The sequence below is a fragment of the Pituophis catenifer genome, unplaced genomic scaffold (genome assembly GCF_029215685.1).
Source record: "Pituophis catenifer annectens isolate HBS135680 unplaced genomic scaffold, rPitCat1.0.hap2 SCAF_4, whole genome shotgun sequence".
Classification (NCBI taxonomy): Eukaryota; Metazoa; Chordata; class Lepidosauria; order Squamata; family Colubridae; genus Pituophis; species Pituophis catenifer.
This window is the reverse complement of record NW_027256884.1, coordinates 99,788,426-99,809,996: the sequence shown is the minus strand read 5'-3', so window position 1 is coordinate 99,809,996 and position 21,571 is coordinate 99,788,426. Positions and strand designations below refer to the sequence as shown.

General features: G+C 41.4%; 1 protein-coding gene across 1 annotated transcript; it reads left to right on the top strand.

Moving 5' to 3' along the window:
* Window positions 1-11,151: 11,151 nt before the first annotated feature.
* Window positions 11,152-18,007, top strand: GPR161 (G protein-coupled receptor 161). Its single transcript, XM_070943795.1, has 7 exons — window positions 11,152-11,213; window positions 12,062-12,156; window positions 12,722-13,121; window positions 13,480-14,204; window positions 15,969-16,073; window positions 16,691-16,807; window positions 17,582-18,007. Exons 3-7 carry the CDS (start codon window positions 12,754-12,756, stop codon window positions 17,827-17,829), a joined length of 1,563 nt encoding a protein of 520 aa, XP_070799896.1. The 5' UTR covers window positions 11,152-11,213; window positions 12,062-12,156; window positions 12,722-12,753; the 3' UTR covers window positions 17,830-18,007.
* The last annotated feature ends 3,564 nt before the right edge of the window (window positions 18,008-21,571 follow it).

Genomic DNA, 21,571 nt, shown 5'->3' with positions numbered 1-21,571 from the left:
CCGCCGTCAAACATGCCACTTCCGCTTCCGAGTTTCCATGCCTCGGTATGAAATGAAAAGGCTTCGGGAACTCGCCTTCCGGTTCCTGGTCTCCGTAGGGTCTCCCCTTAATCTTAAGGCTGGCGGACTTCAACTCCCAGAATTCAGCTTTGCTGCTGGGGAATTCTGGGAGTTGAAGTCCACCAGGCTTAGAGTTGCCAAGGTTTGAAGATCCCTGCCGTAGGGGGTGCTTTTCATGAGCGGAGCACGTGTTTAAAAGTTAACTCAAAAGAATTCGTCAGGGTTTTTTTTCCCTATTGAACTTGTTGCAGGGCATTGAAATAATTAAGGTCCCTCCGCAGGAAGAACTGCAAGAAAATACTTGTAAGCATCTAATGCAGCGAAAGGGCAATTATACACTGCTTACAAAAATAAAGGGAACACAAGCAGAAGACATCCGAGATCTGAATGAATGAAATAACCTTATTAAATACTTTGTTCGTTACAGACAGTAGTTTTGTGTTCCCTTTAGTTGTTTGAGGAGTGTATAAACTACTGTATGTAAAGAACAAAGTATTTAATAAGGCTATGTTGGAAGAAACATCCTTCTGGGTTCTGCTCCAAGTGGGGAAAACAGACACTGGAAACATGGAGACTGCTTGGAAAGATGGTTTAATGGTGGACAGGATCACATGGCTTGAGTTCCTGAACAGAAAAGGGACTGATACAGTAAATCTTCGGGTTTTTATGCTCTCTCTGGCTCTGCATTTCTTGGGGCCCAGAAAGAGTTTCCTGATTGGTTGTCAGACTCCCAGGGGGTGGGGGCCTTGCTGGCTGATGGTCACATGTGCTTCCCAGGTCACATGTGGTGAGTTTCTGCTGCTATTGTGTAGAGGGCTAATGCTATCTTTGGCAATTCCTACTATGGCTCTGGCTGAAGGAGGCAGATCTTTGTTATGTAGAATAGACTGGCCCAGGCCTTAATGGCCCATTGACAAAGGGTGGGGGGGGCAGGAAGGTGGGAGCTGCTTTGTCTGTAAAATATGCTTCTCATATTTCTCATCCAGGGAAATATAATATTCTGCCTTTTCATATTTCCTAAAATATTTCACTCTTCCAGGAAAGGGGTGGGTGCTAACTTCCTACAGCTATTTCATTCATTCAGATCTCGGAAGTCTTCTGCTTGTGTTCCCTTTATTTTTTTGAGCAGTATATTATTTCTCCAGCAAGGCGTACACGTTTTCTTTCAGATATTGTAACGGGAAAGTCGTGCAAGTCTGTGGTCATCAAAACCCAGAAAGAAAGAAAAAATAAACTTCAAAAATTCAGAAATGATAGGGAACCAAACCCTGCGTTATCTAGTGTTGAAATCAGAATGCAATCTATATGCATCCCTACCGTTAAAATGGGCTTTAATGATAACCTCTTAGATAATAAGTCATATAAGGGTTTGAAAAGGTTTGGTTTTTTTTTTTTGTTTGTTTTCTTGGAGAATGGAAAAAATGGTTTCTGTGTCTTTAAAAAAAGTGGACAAACAGAATCTTCTCAACTTTCTTGCAAGGTCGCGCTGGCCATTCATGACTTAGAAACAATACTGTACAATAGCAGGAATGCAATCGAGATAGTCCTGTTCCATGTAAATAATTGGAAAAGTTGCACATATTTTATTTTTGCCCTTTATGAAGGGTGGACTAGTATCTTTTTTATCTTTCATTTTAGTTAAAAATGAGCATTAACTAAATTGAACATTAATATTAACTAAATTGATTACTAAATTATAATTTAAAGTGGGGAACAATAAATAATATGTAATCAATTGATTGCTTAAGAAGTAAAATTTCTGTTTAAGACAAGAGAAAAAACACTGAGAATACAGTAGATAACAGCAATTGATGCTTTTCCTTTTTTCATTATAATTTGTAGACTAAGCAGACTATCTTACTTTTCTCAGCCAGTAAGAGGCAGCTTCTAAGACTACACAGTCATGCAAACCTTGAATTTAGTTTGCTAAATTTGTCTTTGTGCTCAATTCCACCCTTCAACTATGTTTGTTCAATACATTAAAAAAGCTCATTAAAAAGCATGTTAACATATCTGGCCTGCAGGCTGGGAGTTTGACAGCCCTGCTGTAGCTCAACCACATTCTGCAATAATTACACGTGTTTGTTCATTCTGTCAACTTACATTGTAGTTTATCTGATTGTAGTGTAGAAAGTTAGCACCCACCCCTTTCCTGGAAGAGTGAAATATTTTAGGAAATATGAAAAAGGCAGAATATTATATTTCCCTGGGAGAAGCATATTTTACAGACAAAGCAGCTCCCACCTTCCTGCCCCCCACCCTTTGTCAATGGGCCATTAAGGCCTGGGCCAGTCTATTCTACATAACAAAGATCTGCCTCCTTCAGGCAGAGCCATAGTAGGAATTGCCAAAGATAGGATTAGCCCTCTACACAATAGTAGCAGAAACTCACCACATGTGACCTGGGAAGCACATGTGACCATCAGCCAGCAAGGCCCCCACCCCCTGGGAGTCTGACAACCAATCAGGATACTCTTTCGGGGCCCCAAGAAATGCAGAGCCAGAGAGAGCATAAAAACCCGAGGATTTACTGTATCTGCCCTTTTCTGTTCAGGAACTCAAGCCATGTGATCCTGTCCACCATTAAACCATCTTTCCAAGCAGTCTCCATGTTTCCAGTGTCTGTTTTCCCCACTTGGAGCAGAACCTAGAGGGATGTTCTTCCAACAATTGGCGAGCCAGTGGGACTCCAAGCTAACCTAACCAATGGACCAGGCCCAGGTAAGCCTCCCTTGCTAGCAGCAGACCCATTGAGTCTGTGGGTATGTTTTCCTGGACCTTGGCCATTTGGAACTAGGTTTTAAAGGGGTTTTGAGTTTGAGCTCAAAGGCTGCTTGGAAAGAAGGTGAGTACCTCTAAATTTTAATTTTAAAGTATGGAAAAGCATGGGAAATTTGTGTATGCCTGCATGTGTGTGAGTGAAGGCCCTTCTCCCAATCACAGTTGGATCTTGCTTCCTCTGTGCATTTCCTAGCCGCAGAAAGACTAACAGTCTGGAGAGCATGGGGGTTTTGCCAGAGCACAGGGCCTTCTGTAAGGGAAGGAGGAAGTGTGTGTGTGGGATTCCACCTGGAAAACAGTCTGATTTCACCTCTTTGAGCGACCTCTAGCCGCACCTCTGCCTACTGCTAGCTCCACTGAGCCATGACCGGTAGGATAGAGAAACCAAGGGGGGGTTGCCAAATGTGGAACTTTGTGTTTAAAAGGAATGGAAGCCAAGCGAAAGCCAAGCATGTGAAGGGGGGAAATAAATTGTGAAAGGGAAACCCGGTTTTGTCCAGCCCAGACACGGGGCGAGCGTGTGTGTGTGAGAGGAGGTGCCAGTACCACCTGCTGGGGTCAGCAGGTCCTCCCGGATCCCCTTTTTGGATCCGAAAAACTACGGCGATTCCCTAAGAGGAAGGGGCCCATACTTCGTAAGGGAATCGAAGTCCTTCCCAGAGCTTTTTCTCTGAAAACTGATGGCGTGCCACCCGGCTAAGTCGAAGTGATCCTTCTGGAGAAAAGGAAAGGGTCATGGGTAGCGATAGTTCGCGGGTGGCGGGGACCCCTGTGGAAGAAGTGCTCGCGGCCTGGGACGCCAGGCGGGTGCCCATATTGAGGGGCATGGATAAAAGGAAATTAGGAAAATTGTGTCAAAAATGGGCTTTGCTAAGAGATAACACCGGGAAGACAAATTTGGCTAAATAAAGGTACTTAAAAGAAAAGGGAAATATATAAATAGGAATGTTGGGTTTTTGTTTGTTTGTTTTGTTTGTTTTGTTTGTTTGTTTGTCTCTCTGTCTTCTATGCAACCACGTGGTATGTTTAAGATTTGTGCCTTCCCTAATTTAACTGAGATTTATGTGGGAATGATCAGTGTGTGTGAAATCTCAGAGTTCTGTTTTCTTCTCTTCATCTTCTTTGTTTTATGTGTGTGTGTCTTTGGGCGCCCTCGAGGTAATTGTAACTGTAAAATGTATCTGATCTCTAGAGACAAGAATTTTAAATTGTTAGAAAAGAAAAAAAAAAGGTTGAAGCAATGAAAATGGGGGAGAGAGAGAAAAAAGAAAGAAAGAGCCTTTGCCCTGTGTTTGTCTGGCCAACAAACACAGATTAAAGAGAGCATTTCATTTCATTTCTGTTTTTTTTCTCCTCCTCTCTCTGTATCTTAAAGTAACAACTCAAGTTTATGAGGAAACGTTTTAAGTTTGTTTACAAGTAAAAAAATCAGTCTTGCATTTACTGTATGTGTTTAAATGGGTTTACCTGTTCATCTCTTTCCTGAAGCATGTGAATCCAGTTTTTTCTTATCTGTTGTGTCTCCATTTTGTTGAAACTGCATTATCTGTTTAGTAACTGCAATACTGTTGTGTTGTTTCTTTTCAAACTCTGCAAGCTATCTACCCCCCGCATCTGTAATCCTGTTACAATGCCTTTCCTGAGAAGATTACCCACAAAGGGGGGAGGGGACCCTGTTCTCATGTCTTTCAGCCCTGCACAAAGAACTCTGCAAACTGTGGAAGCAGAGCACATGGATCCAGATGCTGCCTCCAAAGGAGACCTTCCATCTGATTGAACCAGGAATTGGGTTTGAATCCAGTCTCCACTGAAAGTCAGCACAGCAACCAGAGTGGAGCAGACCTTTCCAAGCCTGACTGACCAGCCTTACCACCAAGCATTTTACCAGCAGATATGAAAGAAAAGACCCTGAGATGTACAAGTAAAGACCAAAAGACTCTTTTCAATCCTCAGAAGACAGCTGGAAAGACTATGGGTGGAGGGTGGAAATTCATTGTAAAGTTTTCTTTCTTGTCTCATTTATATTGTAATCAGTTTATTGTAAGAATTGTATTTGAGAGTGGTTGCCACAGCAAGTTATGTACACTCTAGATTTCTGTCTAGTGGGGGAGGAGAAATGTGTCCAAAATGTTTGTATTGCCTGTATTGTAAAAGTAGCTGCATACACATGCACACACAGAGAGACACACCATTCAGAATTAGATTGAAACTATTTCCTTCACTTACCTTTACACAAAGCTTCTCCTAGGTTGATTTTTGCTCTGTAGCACTAAAAGCCCAAGTAGTCATATCTCCCTGCTAATTCCATGGGGAAGGAAGCAATCCCCCTCAGGCAATTCCCCCACTTGAAGAGATAGCAGAAAAGTGATCTCCAAAACCCAAGCCCTGACTGACTCACAAATGATGCTGCCCAGTTGCCCAGTAAAGGAAGATATATTGCACTGGTGGTCTCATGAGTAGAAATCCCAGGGCTCATTATGTGTAACACCAAAAAAAAAAAAAAAAGAATGGATATTGTACACTGGCTAACCTCAATTTGGACTCACAAATCCTGGATGCACTAAACTAAGAGCTAGGGCAGGTTTAGTAACCAACCCATGAAATGGGCAGCCTGTAATTTAAAGGAAAACTATGGCTGTGAAAAAATTTTGGGACATGTGCTTGCTTGAAACCTGACTGGAAGCTCACAGAAAGTAATATCTGAAGTCTGAAATTAATTGGCATGGAAAATTGGATACTGTAAAATTCTTACCAGAAATTTTTCCCTGGCTGCTAGACCTTCATGGTTGAAAGCTTTTGGAAGCCACTGAAGGAATCCTTTTCTGTTGCCTCTATCAATGCCTCCCCCTTTGCATTAGAAAATTAAAAGCACCCATTAAGCCTCCCTGATGTGATCAATTTTAATCTTTTGCCAAGAACTTGTTTCAAAACTCACGTTTTGAAAAAAAAAAAGAGTAGGGATTGTAGAAAGTTAGCACCCACCCCTTTCCTGGAAGAGTGAAATATTTTAGGAAATATGAAAAAGGCAGAATATTATATTTCCCTGGGAGAAGCATATTTTACAGACAAAGCAGCTCCCACCTTCCTGCCCCCCACCCTTTGTCAATGGGCCATTAAGGCCTGGGCCAGTCTATTCTACATAACAAAGATCTGCCTCCTTCAGGCAGAGCCATAGTAGGAATTGCCAAAGATAGGATTAGCCCTCTACACAATAGTAGCAGAAACTCACCACATGTGACCTGGGAAGCACATGTGACCATCAGCCAGCAAGGCCCCCACCCCCTGGGAGTCTGACAACCAATCAGGATACTCTTTCGGGGCCCCAAGAAATGCAGAGCCAGAGAGAGCATAAAAACCCGAGGATTTACTGTATCTGCCCTTTTCTGTTCAGGAACTCAAGCCATGTGATCCTGTCCACCATTAAACCATCTTTCCAAGCAGTCTCCATGTTTCCAGTGTCTGTTTTCCCCACTTGGAGCAGAACCTAGAGGGATGTTCTTCCAACAGTAGCTTGGCACGTTATATGAACCTGGTTATTTAGTGCCAGGTATATGAAACATATTTTATAACTTGGTATATGTGAGTCTGGCCAGTTGTGGCTTATTCAAGAAACCACTCTAAAATAAAGTATGGCTACATCTAAAGTCTGAACCAAAGTTGGGAATGGTGGAAAGAATGCAATTTTAAAAAATTAGTTATTTGTCGCTGCACTAATAAAGACTTTCTAAGGAAAAAAACAAATAGGCTGTTAGAGCATGTGCATTATCTCAGCAATGGTCCAATCATATAAATAATTGGGCCTGAGATTTATTTGAAATATTTATTACTGTTCTTGTTGTACATGTGGAAGATTTTAATAGGAACCAGAAATTAGGGTTCTGCATAACCTACAATTTGTGGAAATTTCAGAGTGCTGTTATTGCTTTGTATAATCAAACTTTTCCATTGATTCTATTGGTTGCCAGGCACAGTCTGGCAACAAGAAAAATTGCCATCAAGCCATCCTGAACCAGTTTTAATGAAAACAGCAAGAAAACTGACATTATTTTATAGCCTATACCAGTGTTGGCGAACCTTTTTCTCGTGGCGTGCCGGAAGTGTGTAAGTGTGTGCACAACAGCTCGCGTGTGTGCCAGGACTCATAATGCAATGCAAATCCTCCCACATGCGCATGCACACATGACCCCCCACGCATGCGTCCTACATTGCGCATGCGCGCCCTGCACATGTACTTCGCCCCCCCCGCCCTGTTTTAGGCCTCAAAAGTCGTTATTCTGAGGGCAGTCCGGGGCTTCCCTGTCTCCCCACCCGAGCAGACTTCTGGCATAGCCTCAGGCCTCCGGGGAGAGAGAGGGTGGGAAGCCCCGGCCTGCTGCTCCTGCTGTCGCCACCCCCTTGCCCCCAGCAAGAGCGGTTCTCGTGCTGCCGCTTCTCTGGCAGCACCAGGAGCAACTGCTGGGGCAGAGAGGGTGGGGGCAGACTAGGCTGTTCTTGCCGGGTAACAGACAGGCTGCTCCTGGAGCAGGCAAGCAGAAGGAGAAGCCACTAGCGGGGAGGTGAACTGCTCCAGAAGCCCTGCCTAATAGCACTGCGGCTTGCTCAAGGTAGCTGCCGTTTGGACTCCCCTCCCCCTTCCTCCGTCTTCTCCTCCTCGAGTTGGAGCCTCGCGGCGTGGCCGAGGCTGAGGAGGGGTGGGATAGTAGCTGCATGGATCCCCCGGTGCCGCGCTTGTCCCCTACGCTGCAATGATGAAGCGCTTTGCCAAGGAAAGCAGAGTCTCAGGCTGCTTCTGAAACAGCCAGGAGAAGGAGAAGCTGCCAGTGGGGAGGCGAGCCGCCCCAGGAGGACCTGAGGAGAGCGCAGCTTCTCACTCATGGATATCTACCCATTGGGAAGTGGGCGCGGTAAGAGGTGCACTGGCCAGGAAGTGGTCATGCTCTCTGGCCAGAGAGGGTTGCACAAACATTTGCTGGAGTGAATGTGCAACCCTCTCCTACCAGGGAGCATGACTGCTTCCTGGCTTGCGCATTTCTTACCGCTTTCCACAACCACTTTCCCGCTGGTGGATCTCCATGAGTGAGGAGCTGTGCTCTCCTCCAGTCCTCCTGGGGCAGCTCGCCTCCTCTCTGGTGGCTGCTCCTTCTCCTGTCTGCTCCAGGAGTAGTCTGTCTGTTATCTGGTCAGAATGGCCTGCCACCACAGCCTGCCCCCGCCCTCTTTGCCCTGGAAGTTGTTCCTGGTGCTGCCAGAGAAGTGGCAGCATGAGAACCGTTCTTGCTGGGGGCAAGGGTGGCGGCGGCAGGAGCAGCAGGCCGGGGCTTCCCTCCCTCCCTCCCTTCCTCCAGAGGCCTGGGGCTATGCCAGAAGTCTGCTCGGTAGGGGAGACAGGAAAGACCCGGACCGCCCATCCTTGCCACCACCGCCCCCTCGCCCTTGGCGGCAGCGGTTCTAGCACAACCGGTTTCCTGGCAGTGGCAGGAGCACCTGGCAGAGGAGAGGGGATGGTGGCAGGCTGCGGCAGCAGACAGTAAGAGGCAACGTTCCTCCTCCTGCCAGCCTTGAGCTCAGCTCCGGGCAGCGTCCAGCCAGGCATACCTGGCCTCCCCCTGTGGCAGCCCACGTGGCTCCCAGGCAGCGCAACTTCGGGGCCTTTTCTCATGGTGGCGGTGACGAGGCAGGCAGGCAGCCGGGTGTACGGGAGCGACTGGCTGCAGCGCTCCTGGCTGGCAAAGGGCGGAGTCCTGGGCTACATGCAGGCAATGACAGCATGGCCGGTTCACATGCGCAGTAAGACATTAAGGCCAGGTGATCATCGCACGCACATGCGCACCAGTAACCAGCAGACTAGTTGGCTAGTGTGCATGCGTGCCCTGGAAACCCGTAAGAAGAATGGGTGCCACTTCCGGCATGCATGCCATAGGTTCGCCAACACGGGCCTATACAGTAGGCCATCTTCTGCACTCTTGTTCTTTCGTTAATTATTTTGCTTTGTCAAGATAAGTTAAAACATATTTTCTTTGTAGCGCTTTAGACTGTACAATGTGCCCAACACTGTTTTGTCCCAAAGCAATGAAAAGACTTATAGGTCATAGCAGCTATAATTTCCTATTAGATCAAAATTTAAGAGAGAGAAAAGTAGTAAATTTGTTTAGATTGGCATGCAGTTCTGACATCTTTATGTGTAGCATTGGCAAATAATTAGTTTTTAAAATTCTTAAAGGCTGATGGTCACCTAGAGATGGATGACAAATAGTTTGACTCAAGTCTGAGTACTTCCATTGTACTAAAACATGGTTCACTTGATCATACTCTGCTAAATAAATTGCAATCTGTGGGCTGAAATAATGTAGCAAAATAATAATTCTTTATAAACTTCTGATTTATGTCTGCTTATATGACTATGAGCTTCTCATACATACATACTTATTTGTCTCTTGAGAAACCTATATGTGGGTCAAAAAGCAATAGTGAGAACTGGACACGGAACCACTGATTGGTTCAAAATTGAGAAAGGAGTTCGGCAAGGCTGTATACTGTCACCTTATTTAACTTATATGCAGAGCACATCATGAGAAAGGTGGGGCTAGATGAATCACAAGTTGGAATTAAGATTGCCAGAAGACATATCAACAAGCTCAGATATGCAGATGATATCACTCTAATGGCAGAAAGTGAAGAGAAACTAAAGAGCCTCTTGATGTGGGTGAAGGAAGAGAGTGCAAAAGTTGGCTGGAAACTCAACATTAAGAAAACTAAGATCATGATTCCTGGCCCTCTCAATTCCTGGCAAATGGATAGGGAAGAAATGGAGGTAGTGACAGATTTTATTTTTCCGGGCTCCAAGATCACTGCACATGGGGACTACAGCCAAGAAATTAAAAGACGCTCCTGGGGAAGAAAGCTATGGCAAATTTAGACAGCATACTAAAAAGCAGAGACATCACCCTGCCAACAAAAGTGTGTATAATCAAGGCTATGGTGTTCCCAGTTGCAATGTTTGGCTGTGAAAGTTGGGCCATAAGAAAGGCTGAGCGCCAAAGAATTGATGCCTTTGAAGGATGGTGCTGGAGAAGACTTCTGAGACTTCCTTGGACTTCAAGGCGATCAAACCAGTCAGTCCTAGAGGAGATCAATCCTGACTGCTCTTTAGAAGGCCAGATCCTGAAGATGAAACTGAAATACTTTAGCCACTTAATGAGAAGGAAGGACTCACTGGAGAAGAGCCTAATGCTGGGAAAGATTGAGGGCAAAAGAAGAATAGGACGACAGAAAATGAGGTGGCTGGATGGAGTCACTGAAGCAGTCAGCTATGAGCTTAAATGGTCTCTGGGGGATGGTAGAGGACAGAAAGGCCTGGAGGAAAATTGTCCATGGGGTCACGATGGGTCAGATACAACTTCACAACTAACAACAAATATGACTCTATATGATTGGTTGCGATCTTCTGTGAAATTTTATTTGAAATAAAATTTACAAATAGTACAGCACATTTTAACATTATGCAATACTGTAGTTTAAGTTACAATCTCTCACCCCTTGACTGAAAGTACATTCTACCGATTTCCACTTCAAACATGTAGAATTGCAGTGTAAAACGAACAGATTACTAATTTGAAGCCGGATGTATACAAATTAGCCAATATAGATATAAACTGTTGGAAGAATGTTTGCACTCATGATTTATTTAAACCACATTCCTTTATTTAAAATGTGATATATATATATATTTTATCGAAGAAACTTCCCTTTATACTGAATTTGTCTGCTATAGGAGTTGTCTGCTATAGAAACAAACCATCTCTTCATTTTTGTTTTGCCTTTGTGCATGTGATACTCTTCAGCTGAGGAAAGAAAAATGATATACAGTAAAGCAGAGGGCAGCATGAAAGTTTTCCGAAGGGTGAAGAAATGGAATGTTGGTGGGGCGGGCTAACTAATATAACTAATTTACTTAGTATCGGTGGAGAAAATTTGCCTTCGAAAGACCAGCTTCCCCCCCCCCCCCCCCCGCATAAAGACAGCTTGTTAAAGCTGTTTTCTAACTGTAAGGGCGTTACAAGAAAGAAAAAGTGAATTATGATGGAAACATGAAGTGGGGGGGGGGCGAGTTGCTGAAGAACAAAAGCGCAGCCGAGCAAAAAAGACAGGGTGGGAAAGTGGGAGGAGTAAAACGGAGATGGAGGGAGTGTTTCAAGGAAGGAGGGATGTGAAAAAGTAGATGAGGGGATGGACGAGAAAGAAGGGGGGGTCGGACTATTTTTCTGGGCCTCGACTGGCGGCGACCATAGGGGGCCCCGGGGCCCGTAATCTGAACCGCCTCTCCCGCATGGGTAACGGGGTGGCAGGGCTACCCGAGAGTAGTTTGGTCAAAGGTGAGTGGGTCGTCTCACCCCCGTGGAAGGTCCTCGAGACCTTCTGGTGCAGAACAGAGCGCAACGGACCCGCGGCATAAAGAAGAGCAGGGTCCTCGCTTCCTCGGAGGGATCCCGTAGACCCTGCGCTGCAAAAGGAAATTTTGTTTTGCCTCTAGGCGACGATGGGGACTGGTATGTTGGGCGAGGGTGGTGCCCGGGACGGGAGACGCCTGGCTACTCAACCACGAGTCTCCATGCCTCGGCAGCGGAGAGAAAGGCTGGCTGAATATTCTGGTACCGAGCCGGGTTAAGCTCCTTTTTTTTCCCCCCAACCCCGCGACGAGGCATCTCGGCTTTCTGATTTCGCTGTACTGTACAGCCGACCGAGGGCGAAAAAGCAGACGAGAGTAAGCAGATGGTTATCCCTCCACTTTTCAGGCTGGTGTCTGGAGCATCCAGGCGGGGACTTGTAGAATGCGGACCACTTCAGCTGCAGTTACTGCGAGCCTGGAATAAAATTCTGGGTAAATCTGGCATCCAAGTCCCGCTGTGCAGGCCCACCGTAAAAAAAAAAGGGTGGAGAGAAAACGTGAGTGGTCTGAACATTTAATAAGAGCTCTTCTAGGCCTACTTACCTGGCATTTCCAAGACACCTTCATTTTCCATCTTCCATGTGTAAGGTATCCAACAAACTGCTGTGTTGTAATTCAGTAGCCCTGGCGAATGTATTAAGAATCAGGTCAGGTAGAGAAAAAAAGTTTTAATTCCTGCTTAAAAAGTGATAGATTTATGGAATAAAGCTGTTATGAAATCAAAAGGTTAAGAAAAGAAAGTACGGTAACTTAATATAATTTTAAATCACACAGAGACCCTGGAAAAGAAGTTTTAAAGGACAAAAAGCAAATGTATAAATCAATGTATGGAGGTGATGGAAGCAAAGATGACTTGCAAGGATAGAAAGGTAGGAGACGTATAGTGAATGATATTGATAAAAGGTGGTTTCTTTTTCAAGAATAGTCCACTTCCATTACTGTGATTCTATTAGAGATTTTAGTTAAAGTTTGTAGGGACATTTGGATTTCTGTATATTTTTATAACTGACATTCTTGAAGTGTAATAGACAGAAATATCATGAGAATTAATTATTAACAAATTATTGGGGTTCATTGAACATTTCATAAACATAGGATAAATGACCCTAAGGTGACATAGGTAGCAATGTGACTATGTTGCTAAGCTTTAGGCTAGGGGGGTCCAATATATAAAAAGAACTCTGTTATATAAGAGTTACTTGTTCTGTCTGCCTTTGGAAAATGCCTTGCATATCATTGCACATATCCATGAAGTTCATGTGATGTTTTTATAACTTGATAAGCCTTATGCATGCAGTGTTTGTAATATTTTGACTAACACAATGCAGCCAAGTCCGTACATTGAGAATTGTGGAACTGGTAACTTTGTTTATGGAAATATAAGTAGCATTCATTGATGTAATGCGTGTATCAAATGTTTTTGTATTTCTTTAGCAGACGCTCAGCATGTCTTGGTTGCTCTGACAATGAGCATCAACTTGTCCCTCAGTAAGGAGAATGTCTCAGAAAATCTCACACTGCTGGAAGAGGGAGCAGGAAGAATCACCGAGTCAATTGCTATCATCATTATTGCTATTTTCATCTGTTTAGGGAATCTGGTGATCGTCTTCACTCTTTATAAGAAGTCATACCTGCTCACCTTAAGCAACAAGTTTGTTTTCAGCCTCACTCTGTCCAACTTCCTTCTTTCGATGCTGGTGCTTCCTTTTGTTGTTACCAGCTGCATCCGTCGGGAATGGATCTTTGGAGTTGTTTGGTGCAACTTCTCTGCCCTACTCTATATGCTCATCAGCTCTGCCAGTATGCTCACACTTGGACTCATTGCTATCGACCGGTATGCCATCCCTTTTTTCATGAGCTGAATATGGCTGCATGGGGGAAAAAAGTTTTTAACATGTACCACCATTGAATATGCAGTGGCAGAGAAATATGTTTTAAATAACAATGCCACCAAGTCAATACACTGAGATTGTGGAACAAATAATTTTGCTTATTAATATGTAAGCAGCATCTGAATATTTAAGCAGCAAAGAGAAAGTGTGTTTCCATGAGACAATCCAGGTTCTCCAATTAATCTGATCCAATTTTCAAAAGACAAACTCATTCCTTTAATTTTTTTCATGTTTAGTATTATTCAATTTCCTATGTATTGCATATACCCTGACATTACTGCATACTTTTATGTTTTTTAGATACTATGCTGTCTTGTACCCCATGGTTTACCCTATGAAGATTACGGGTAATAGAGCTGTTGTTGCCATTGTGTATGTATGGCTTCATTCTCTAATTGGATGCCTTCCACCCCTCTTTGGTTGGTCATCTTTAGAATTTGATCAGTTCAAATGGATGTGTGTAGCTGCATGGCATAAGCAGGCAGGTTACACCGCTTTTTGGCAGATATGGTGTGCTTTGCTACCATTTATAGTCATGATCATTTGCTACGGCTTCATATTTCGCGTGGCCAGGATTAAGGCACGGAAAATTCACTGTGGCAGTGTGGTCATTGCAGCGGAAGACACGCAAAGGAATGGGAGAAAGAACTCGAGTACTTCAACATCCTCATCAGGCAGCCGAAGGAATGCTTTCCAGGGGGTCGTTTATTCTGCCAATCAGTGCAAAGCTTTGATCACAATTTTAGTTGTCATCGGGGCTTTTGTCGTCACATGGGGGCCTTACATGGTGGTTATCACATCTGAGGCACTTTGGGGTAAAAACTGCATTTCCCCTGCCTTTGAGACATTAGCAACATGGTTATCTTTTACAAGTGCTATTTGCCACCCTTTGATTTATGGACTCTGGAATAAAACTGTACGCAAGGAGTTACTGGGAATGTGCTTTGGAGATCGGTACTACAGAGAATCATTTGTTCAAAGGCAAAGGACATCCAGATTATTTAGTATTTCTAATAGGATCACAGGTAATTTTTTAAAAATTCTTAAAGTGCCTCTAGAAGATACTGTAAATTGACCACCATTTAATTAGTCTGGTATAACCACTGGTGTTGTTCACCTTTTATCATGTGGTTTCTTTGTCTGCTTCATGATTGAGAATTTTTGGACATGGACATGGCCACAATTCTTGCGCATACTAAAGGCAGAAGGGAGATCTTGGAGATTGATTTTGTCTGATTATCCATTTTATTCAGATAAACTTCACTGAACGGATAAGATGGAATTGGAAAATTAACCTCAATGCTCTCCTTTGCATATGTACCGTATTTTTTGGAGTATAAGATGCACCTTAGTTTTTGGGGAGGAAAATGGGGGGGGGGAAATCTGCCTTCCAGGTATTCATCTGGCTAGCGACCTTAGTCTGGTCAGCTTCAGCATATTAGTTTGCTGGATTTTATCCCCTGCTTGGGGTTAAAAAATAGCTTATAAAGCACAACTGATCTTTGGAGAGAGAAGCAATGAGAAAAGCAGGCAAACCACAGAGATAGCTTCACGGAGATCGCTTCACACGCTAGTGCGTCGTTAGGGCTGAAAAAAAGCTTTGAAAAAGCTACATTTGGAGTATAAAACACACCCAAATTTTCAGCCTCTTTTAGGAGGGAAAAAAGTGCTTCTTATAATCCGAAAAATACGGTATATTTTTGTGATATCCTAGAATCTAGAGCCTCTTGCAATTCCTCTGTTTTCCATTTATTTATTTTAAAAAAATCTTATCCCCCAGTTTAACTTTTCTGGGTAATGGTTTGCTATTAAAGCTGAACAAGGGGCTTCAACCTATAGTATAGATAAATTAATCTATACCATAGGTTGAAGCCCCTTGTTCAGATTAATTTATCACTACCATTACAATTCCAATTGCTTTTACACCATTCTTTGTCTGTGATTGATTCTCCTTACAATTAACTGCCTTCCCCTTTCATCACAATCAGCATAAGCATTATCAAATGTTATAACCTAGATAAATATAAATGCTCAAAGCATTTCTTTAAAAGTTTTTCAGAATAAATAACAGAATTGGAAGGGATCTTGGAGGTCTTCTAATCCAACCCTGTGCTCAGGCAGGAGTTGTTCCCAACTGCTGGGGAACTTCATGTGAAATCATGCCACCCACTGACCTTGATTGCTGCCTGCCCTGGGGGCTTTGGATGGCTCCAGGACTGACCAGCTCAATGGGCACTGTAGCCTGAACTGTGCTTTCGCTCTCCTTAATTTTTATTATTTTTGAGATATTCAAACTCTAATACCAAGCTAAAAAGAAGTATAAAGATTTTTTTCATTGACTTCATTAGATACAGGTTCCCAATGGTATGAATTTTAATTCTGAATTGTTCTAGAGTCATGTTAAATAAATTCAGATGTTAAATTTTTTTTTTTTAAATTCCATTCAATCATGTCTAGTGCTTGGAGACTGACTGGACAAGTAGCTGCAGTTTTCTTGGCAAGGGTTTTGAGAAGTGATTTGCCATTGCCTCTTTCCCAGGGCTGAGAGAAAGTAACCGGCCCAAAGGTGCCCAGTTGGCTTTGTGCCCAAAGCAGGACTAGAATTCACTGTCTCCCAGTTTCTAGCCTGATGTTTTAACCATTACATTAATGGTTAAAGTAATGGCTCTTGTTACAGACTTAGCGATTATTAAATCAAGCAATGTAATAAAATGCACTGAAGATATTTGAAGATGTTTGGCTATGAATCCAGAAGTTAATTTTGTTTGGATGCTGAAATACTTTTACAGATCTAGGATTGTCTCCACATCTGACAGCTCTCATGGCAGGGGAGCGGACTTTAGGACACAGCAGCAGCACAGGAGATACAGGCTTCAGTTGCTCTCAGGATTCAGGTAACTATTTCTTTGAGTTATGTTGCAATGAACAAGAGCCAGCAATATGATACAGACACTAAAAGAAGAAGTTTGCAAAAAACTTGAAAACTTGAGTCCTACGGGAGAAAGGCGGTATAGAAATATAACAAACAAACAAACAAACAAACAAACAAATAAATAAATAAATGTAATTTCCTAGTGCTATCCAAGAAAAAACATTATGCAATTATTATTGGATTTCCGCCACCCCCCTCCGCTCCAGTAGGTTTTGTGTGTGTGTGTCTGTACAAATAAGTTTGGTGATTAGTGAAGTCAAATGCAATTTAAAATAAAATTCATAACCAAAGATGGCTTGGCTACAAGAAAAAGTGTGCAAAAGAAAGTTGAAGCATTCTTCCCATTCACTTGCTTCCTAGCTCTATAATTAACATCATAAGCAAAAGAGCTTCTTGCGACCTCGCTTTTCTGCGTTGTAAAATATGATTCTAGCTATAGAGGTGCCATCTGCTGTTTTCTAGATGTGAGGGAAGAATACAGCTGCTATATTGCCCATATCACAAAAATACAATTTTTGCATGTATCCATTAAATGAATTCTCTTCCTAGTCTATTGTCTAAGCCATGATCTCTTTTTAGGGACAGATGTTATGCTGCTTGAAGATTATAGTTCTGATGGATTTAATCACCCACATTGCGTTTACCCTCATCGACGGAGTTCTGTAACTTTTGAAGATGAAGTGGAACAAATTAAAGGTATATTGAGGCTAGGCATGCCATTACTGAACTATGTATAAGAGGGGACTGCTTGGATCAAGAATTTGGTCCTAAGTTGCTATTTGATTTTTACTTAATTTTAGTTTGAATTTAATTAACGTTTTAATTTAATTTATTTAATATAAAATTAGAAGTTATGAAAGAGTTGAAAATGAAATAAATGCACTGGAAAGTCTTATAGTTTAGAGATACATATAATCTAAAAGGAAAAATTGAGGGGAGGAAATAAATTCATTTTACATAAAAATTAAGTTGATGCTTAATGAAGAAACGAGTTCTGTTTCATATATATATATATATGTTATTTATTATATATATATAATAAAATCTTGAATGTCAAAATTCCTGAAAATTTAGATATTGCTAAAATGTTTTCTGTTTGGTTATCTGTTAAATGCCATATTTCTGTTAAATTTGGTAAACCAATTTCTTTTTTTAAAAAAAGTATATGTTAACTCCAATTTGCAAATATTTTGCAGGATGTAGATTTATTGGACATTGTCAGAGAGTGTGGTTTTGCTCTAAGCAATAGGAACTTTTAAGAGTTTTGCCTGTAAATAAATTTAGTAATGACCATGCATTATTTATATTCATAGATACACAGTATATAGACAAATATTAACAATTAGATCCTCACCGTCCAAAGTCTGTTCATCTGCCTGCATATCTAAAAAAAGTAGTGTTCAAATTAACACTAAAGTATGAGACATTCATATGGCATAATTGACTAATATCTCTCTTTCCTTTGTTCAGAAGCAGCAAAGAACTCTATCCTTCAAGTAAAGGCTGAAGTTCACAAATCTCTGGATAGTTATGCATCCAGCTTGGCCAAAGCAATTGAAACAGATGTGAGGATCACCTTGTTTGGAGGAGATGCCCTGTCTGGCTCTTTGTTCCCAGCACGAACTGTGGCAGGCAACAATGCAAGCGCACGGCGTGGCGGGAGGGTCCACATTGGACAAAAAATACAACTACAGAGCATTGAAGAAGGGAACACTTAAAATTGCTCCAGTAAAAAGAATAGGAAAAAAATACATTGAAAACTGTTGTACAGCCACGATTCTTTGCAAGGAAAGCAAAACAGGTCCCAGTGTTTTAAGCAAAGCTTTAAGAATTCCCAAAGAATTATCTTAACACAGTATTAGAGAACAAAGTAACTCAAAATATTGGGAAATCAAAAGTATGAAAGGGTTCACTGATCCCTAAATAATAAAGCACAAGTTATTTCACTATTTCGGTGGCATACAGCAGCATTTCCCAAGTTGGACACTAACCAGAAGTGTAGACTTCAGCTGCAAGTTCTTCAAACAACATGGCTATGACTGAGAATTCTAAAAATTAAAGCAACAGGAACTCTCAGGTTGGGAACAGCAGCCATTGTGTTTCTGACTGGAACCTTTTTCTGCTTTTTAAAAACTTTATAAAAACAGTTCACTGTTAAAGTAATCCCATCCCTCCATACTTTAATTTTGTCCAGGTACTTATGGAAAAAAATATAATAAAACGCAAATGAGGCCTATCAAATCTAGTATTGGACAATGTTTTAATCTTTATATTAGGTGAAATACAGCTTACAAAACAATGAGTCCAAAATATTTTTCTCTCTCTTAACTTTATAACGTATATGGGGTTATTTTTTTTAAAAAAAGTCAAGATATGTCTTTAAAAAATAAAGTGGCAAAATGCAAAAGTATACAAAAATATGCTGAGTTTTAAGTGGTCAAATAGGCAATCTGTTTCCGCCCACAAAAACTGGCAGATCATATGGAATGAATGTAGGTGTAACTTTGTTGATAGTGTGGAATCAGTTGCATTTACTTGCACCTTGCAGAAAAAATGCAATGTTTGTATAGCATTAGGAATATTGCTTGGAATACTTTGATATACTGATTAAGGAAGAGGGAAAGGGAGTAATTTATATGGATAATTAAGATTAACAATTTCATTAATAATGAACAATTTCATTAGTATAGTGCCCTCCAAACATGTTGGATTATGGCTTCCACAATTTTATTTGTCCTTGCTATATGATAATTATAGAAATTATGCAATTTCTAGGCTCAAGGTTGACTCAACCTTCCATCCTTTCGAGGTAGGTAAAATGAGGACCCGGATTGTGGGAGCAATAAGCTGACTGTGTATAAAAAAGAACACCGCTGGGGGGGGGGGCAAAAGCCCTACTAAGCAGGTATATACAAAAGTATGAAGGCTATTGCTTAACGCATTGTAAGCCGCCCTGAGTCTCCGGAGAAGGGCGGCATATAAATTGAACCAATAAATAAATAGATAAATAAATAATAGACAATTATGCTATATGACAATTATAGAGACTATATTATAAGCCCATAGTTCATAGTTCACAGCTGTATGGCCTTATACCATTTCTGTGGGGAATCATTGGAATTCAGTGCTTCATTCTTTCAGCAATGAGAATCTTTTGGGTGAGTTATATTCCACAAGCAAGTAGATAACATTGCTTCAGTGCAGTTATTGTAACTGGGATTAATGATGAACAGTATTCCATGAGTGAGGATAGATGTTAAGCAAATTCCATTTTCATGTACAGGTAGACCTCAACTTATGACCACAATTGAACCCAAAATTTGTGTTGTTAAGTAAGACAGTTGTTCAGTGAGTTTTGCCCCACTTTACAACCTTCCTTGCCAGAGTTGTTAAGTGAAACATTGCACTTGTTGAGTTAATCACATGGTTGTGAATCTAGCTTGCCCATTGACTGCTTGTCAGAAGGTCGCAAAAGGTGATCACATGACCCCAGATAGACCCCAAATATAAATCAGTTGCCAAGTGCCTGAATTTTGATCATGTGATCACGGGTATACTGCAGTGTATATGTGAAAAGCAGTCATAAGTTAGTTTTTCCAGTGCTGTTGTAACTTTGAATGGTTACTAAATGAACAGTTGTAAGTCAAGGACTAACTGTATGGTGACAGAGTTATAACTGAATTTAAATTCTGCACCACACTTTTCTCTTGTTATCTATCATCATCTTGTTTACAACCCTAGAATTGTGCTAAATTCTGTATTTAGAATAAATTCTGTAAAATAGGATTTTTTTGTTAATTACTGTATATTTAAACATATGCTACTTGCATTTTTACAGAAAAGGTGATACTTTTAATACTTTTCCTTAGTTGTAAACCGAATGCTGACACTCAAAGTAACATAAATGTATTGTAGAAGAACATTTTTTAAAATTCTAAACTCTTGCCAGTGAATTGGCACCTTAGAATATTGTTGTAAACTACTTTGAGTGCGTATACAAGCAGAAATGTGGGTTATAAATTTCATAATAAACATACAAACATACTGCCTTTAAGGTGTTGCACCCATTATGTATCCTCAGATTAGTTGCTAAGAGTTCAAGTAATGTTAAGCTGTAGCATGTTTTGATTGTATGAATCCATCCATTGCTTCAAATTAATATATAGCTGCAATTGTGGCTTATTTAAAAAGCAGGCCAAGTTATTATTTACTTAAGACATCAGACTAGAAACTGAGACTGAGTTCTACTTCAAATTTGAGCAAAAAGTTTGAAGGTGACCTTTGGTCAGTCACTCTCTTTCAGCCCTAGTAAGCAGACATTGGCAAACTGCTTCGCAAAAACCTTGCCAAGTTTTCAAACTTCAGGAATTTCTCCAGGCAGTTACCAGGTCGCAAAAATTAACTAGACACACACACACAAAACATATATTACAGAATTGTGGAAACCTAGTCATAGGCATCATGTATTCCAAACAATTCCAGATCAAATCATAACGGAAATTTGTTTGAAGGGTCAAAAAGTAAAATGCAGTGCATTTTTCAAGATTATTGTCATTAAACAAGATTTTGATACTGGTCAGAGAAAGGAATAGATGAAGTGGGGAGATGTAAAGAATACCATCAAAGTGCAAGTCAGGAAGTTTCATAGAACAACACTGAGGTATCTGCAAAGTGAGAAATGCAACCTGACACAAAATCACTATTTGATTTGCATCAGATATCTCAATGACGGTTTATAAGTTTGTGTCGTGACGTTATCACATGTACATTTTGGATGTAACCTCACTTTGCTGTTGATACTTGTGTTCAATTAAAACAAAATTTAATTAATGGCCCCATTCAGTACTGTGTGTCCTCTTGGGAGTTATTTATAAAATTATTAAAGACAGGATATAACTAAATATAACTAAAATAAGTACATTCCAAAAGAGCCTGCTGGGTTTCATTTTTGTATGCTGTCCGTAAGTGTTAAGTTTATATACCATTATTCTTTATGAAGGCTACTGTAAATATGTGCCTATGTCATAGAAACCCGCAAGGGGGAAAACTAGGGACAGAAGCCAGCGTTTACTTTAACGTGTTACAACAACTTTTGACCAGAAATCCAAGCACATTCCTATTTATGGAAAAGCCGAAAGTCGGTATCACGACCTGACTTTCTCTTGTCAAGTAATTCCTGTTCCCTGAATTGCCAAGGGGGCGCTACCCTTTTTACCCAACTGTTCTTAAAGCTAACTCGACTGAGCTTGCTTTTTCGCGCGAAGGCGCAAAAGTAGCGAAGTATGAAAAGATTGGCTGCCTCTCTGACCAATTGCGTTCCTCTCTTCTCTCCGGAGGCGTTCCTATCTCCTCCACAATTGGACAAAAACTTCTTTAAACTCGGCTCTTCGTGGGGCGGGGGGGGGAGGGGGAGAAGAATTGTGATTGGTTCCACCGGGAGAGGAAAAACAAGGGGATTGG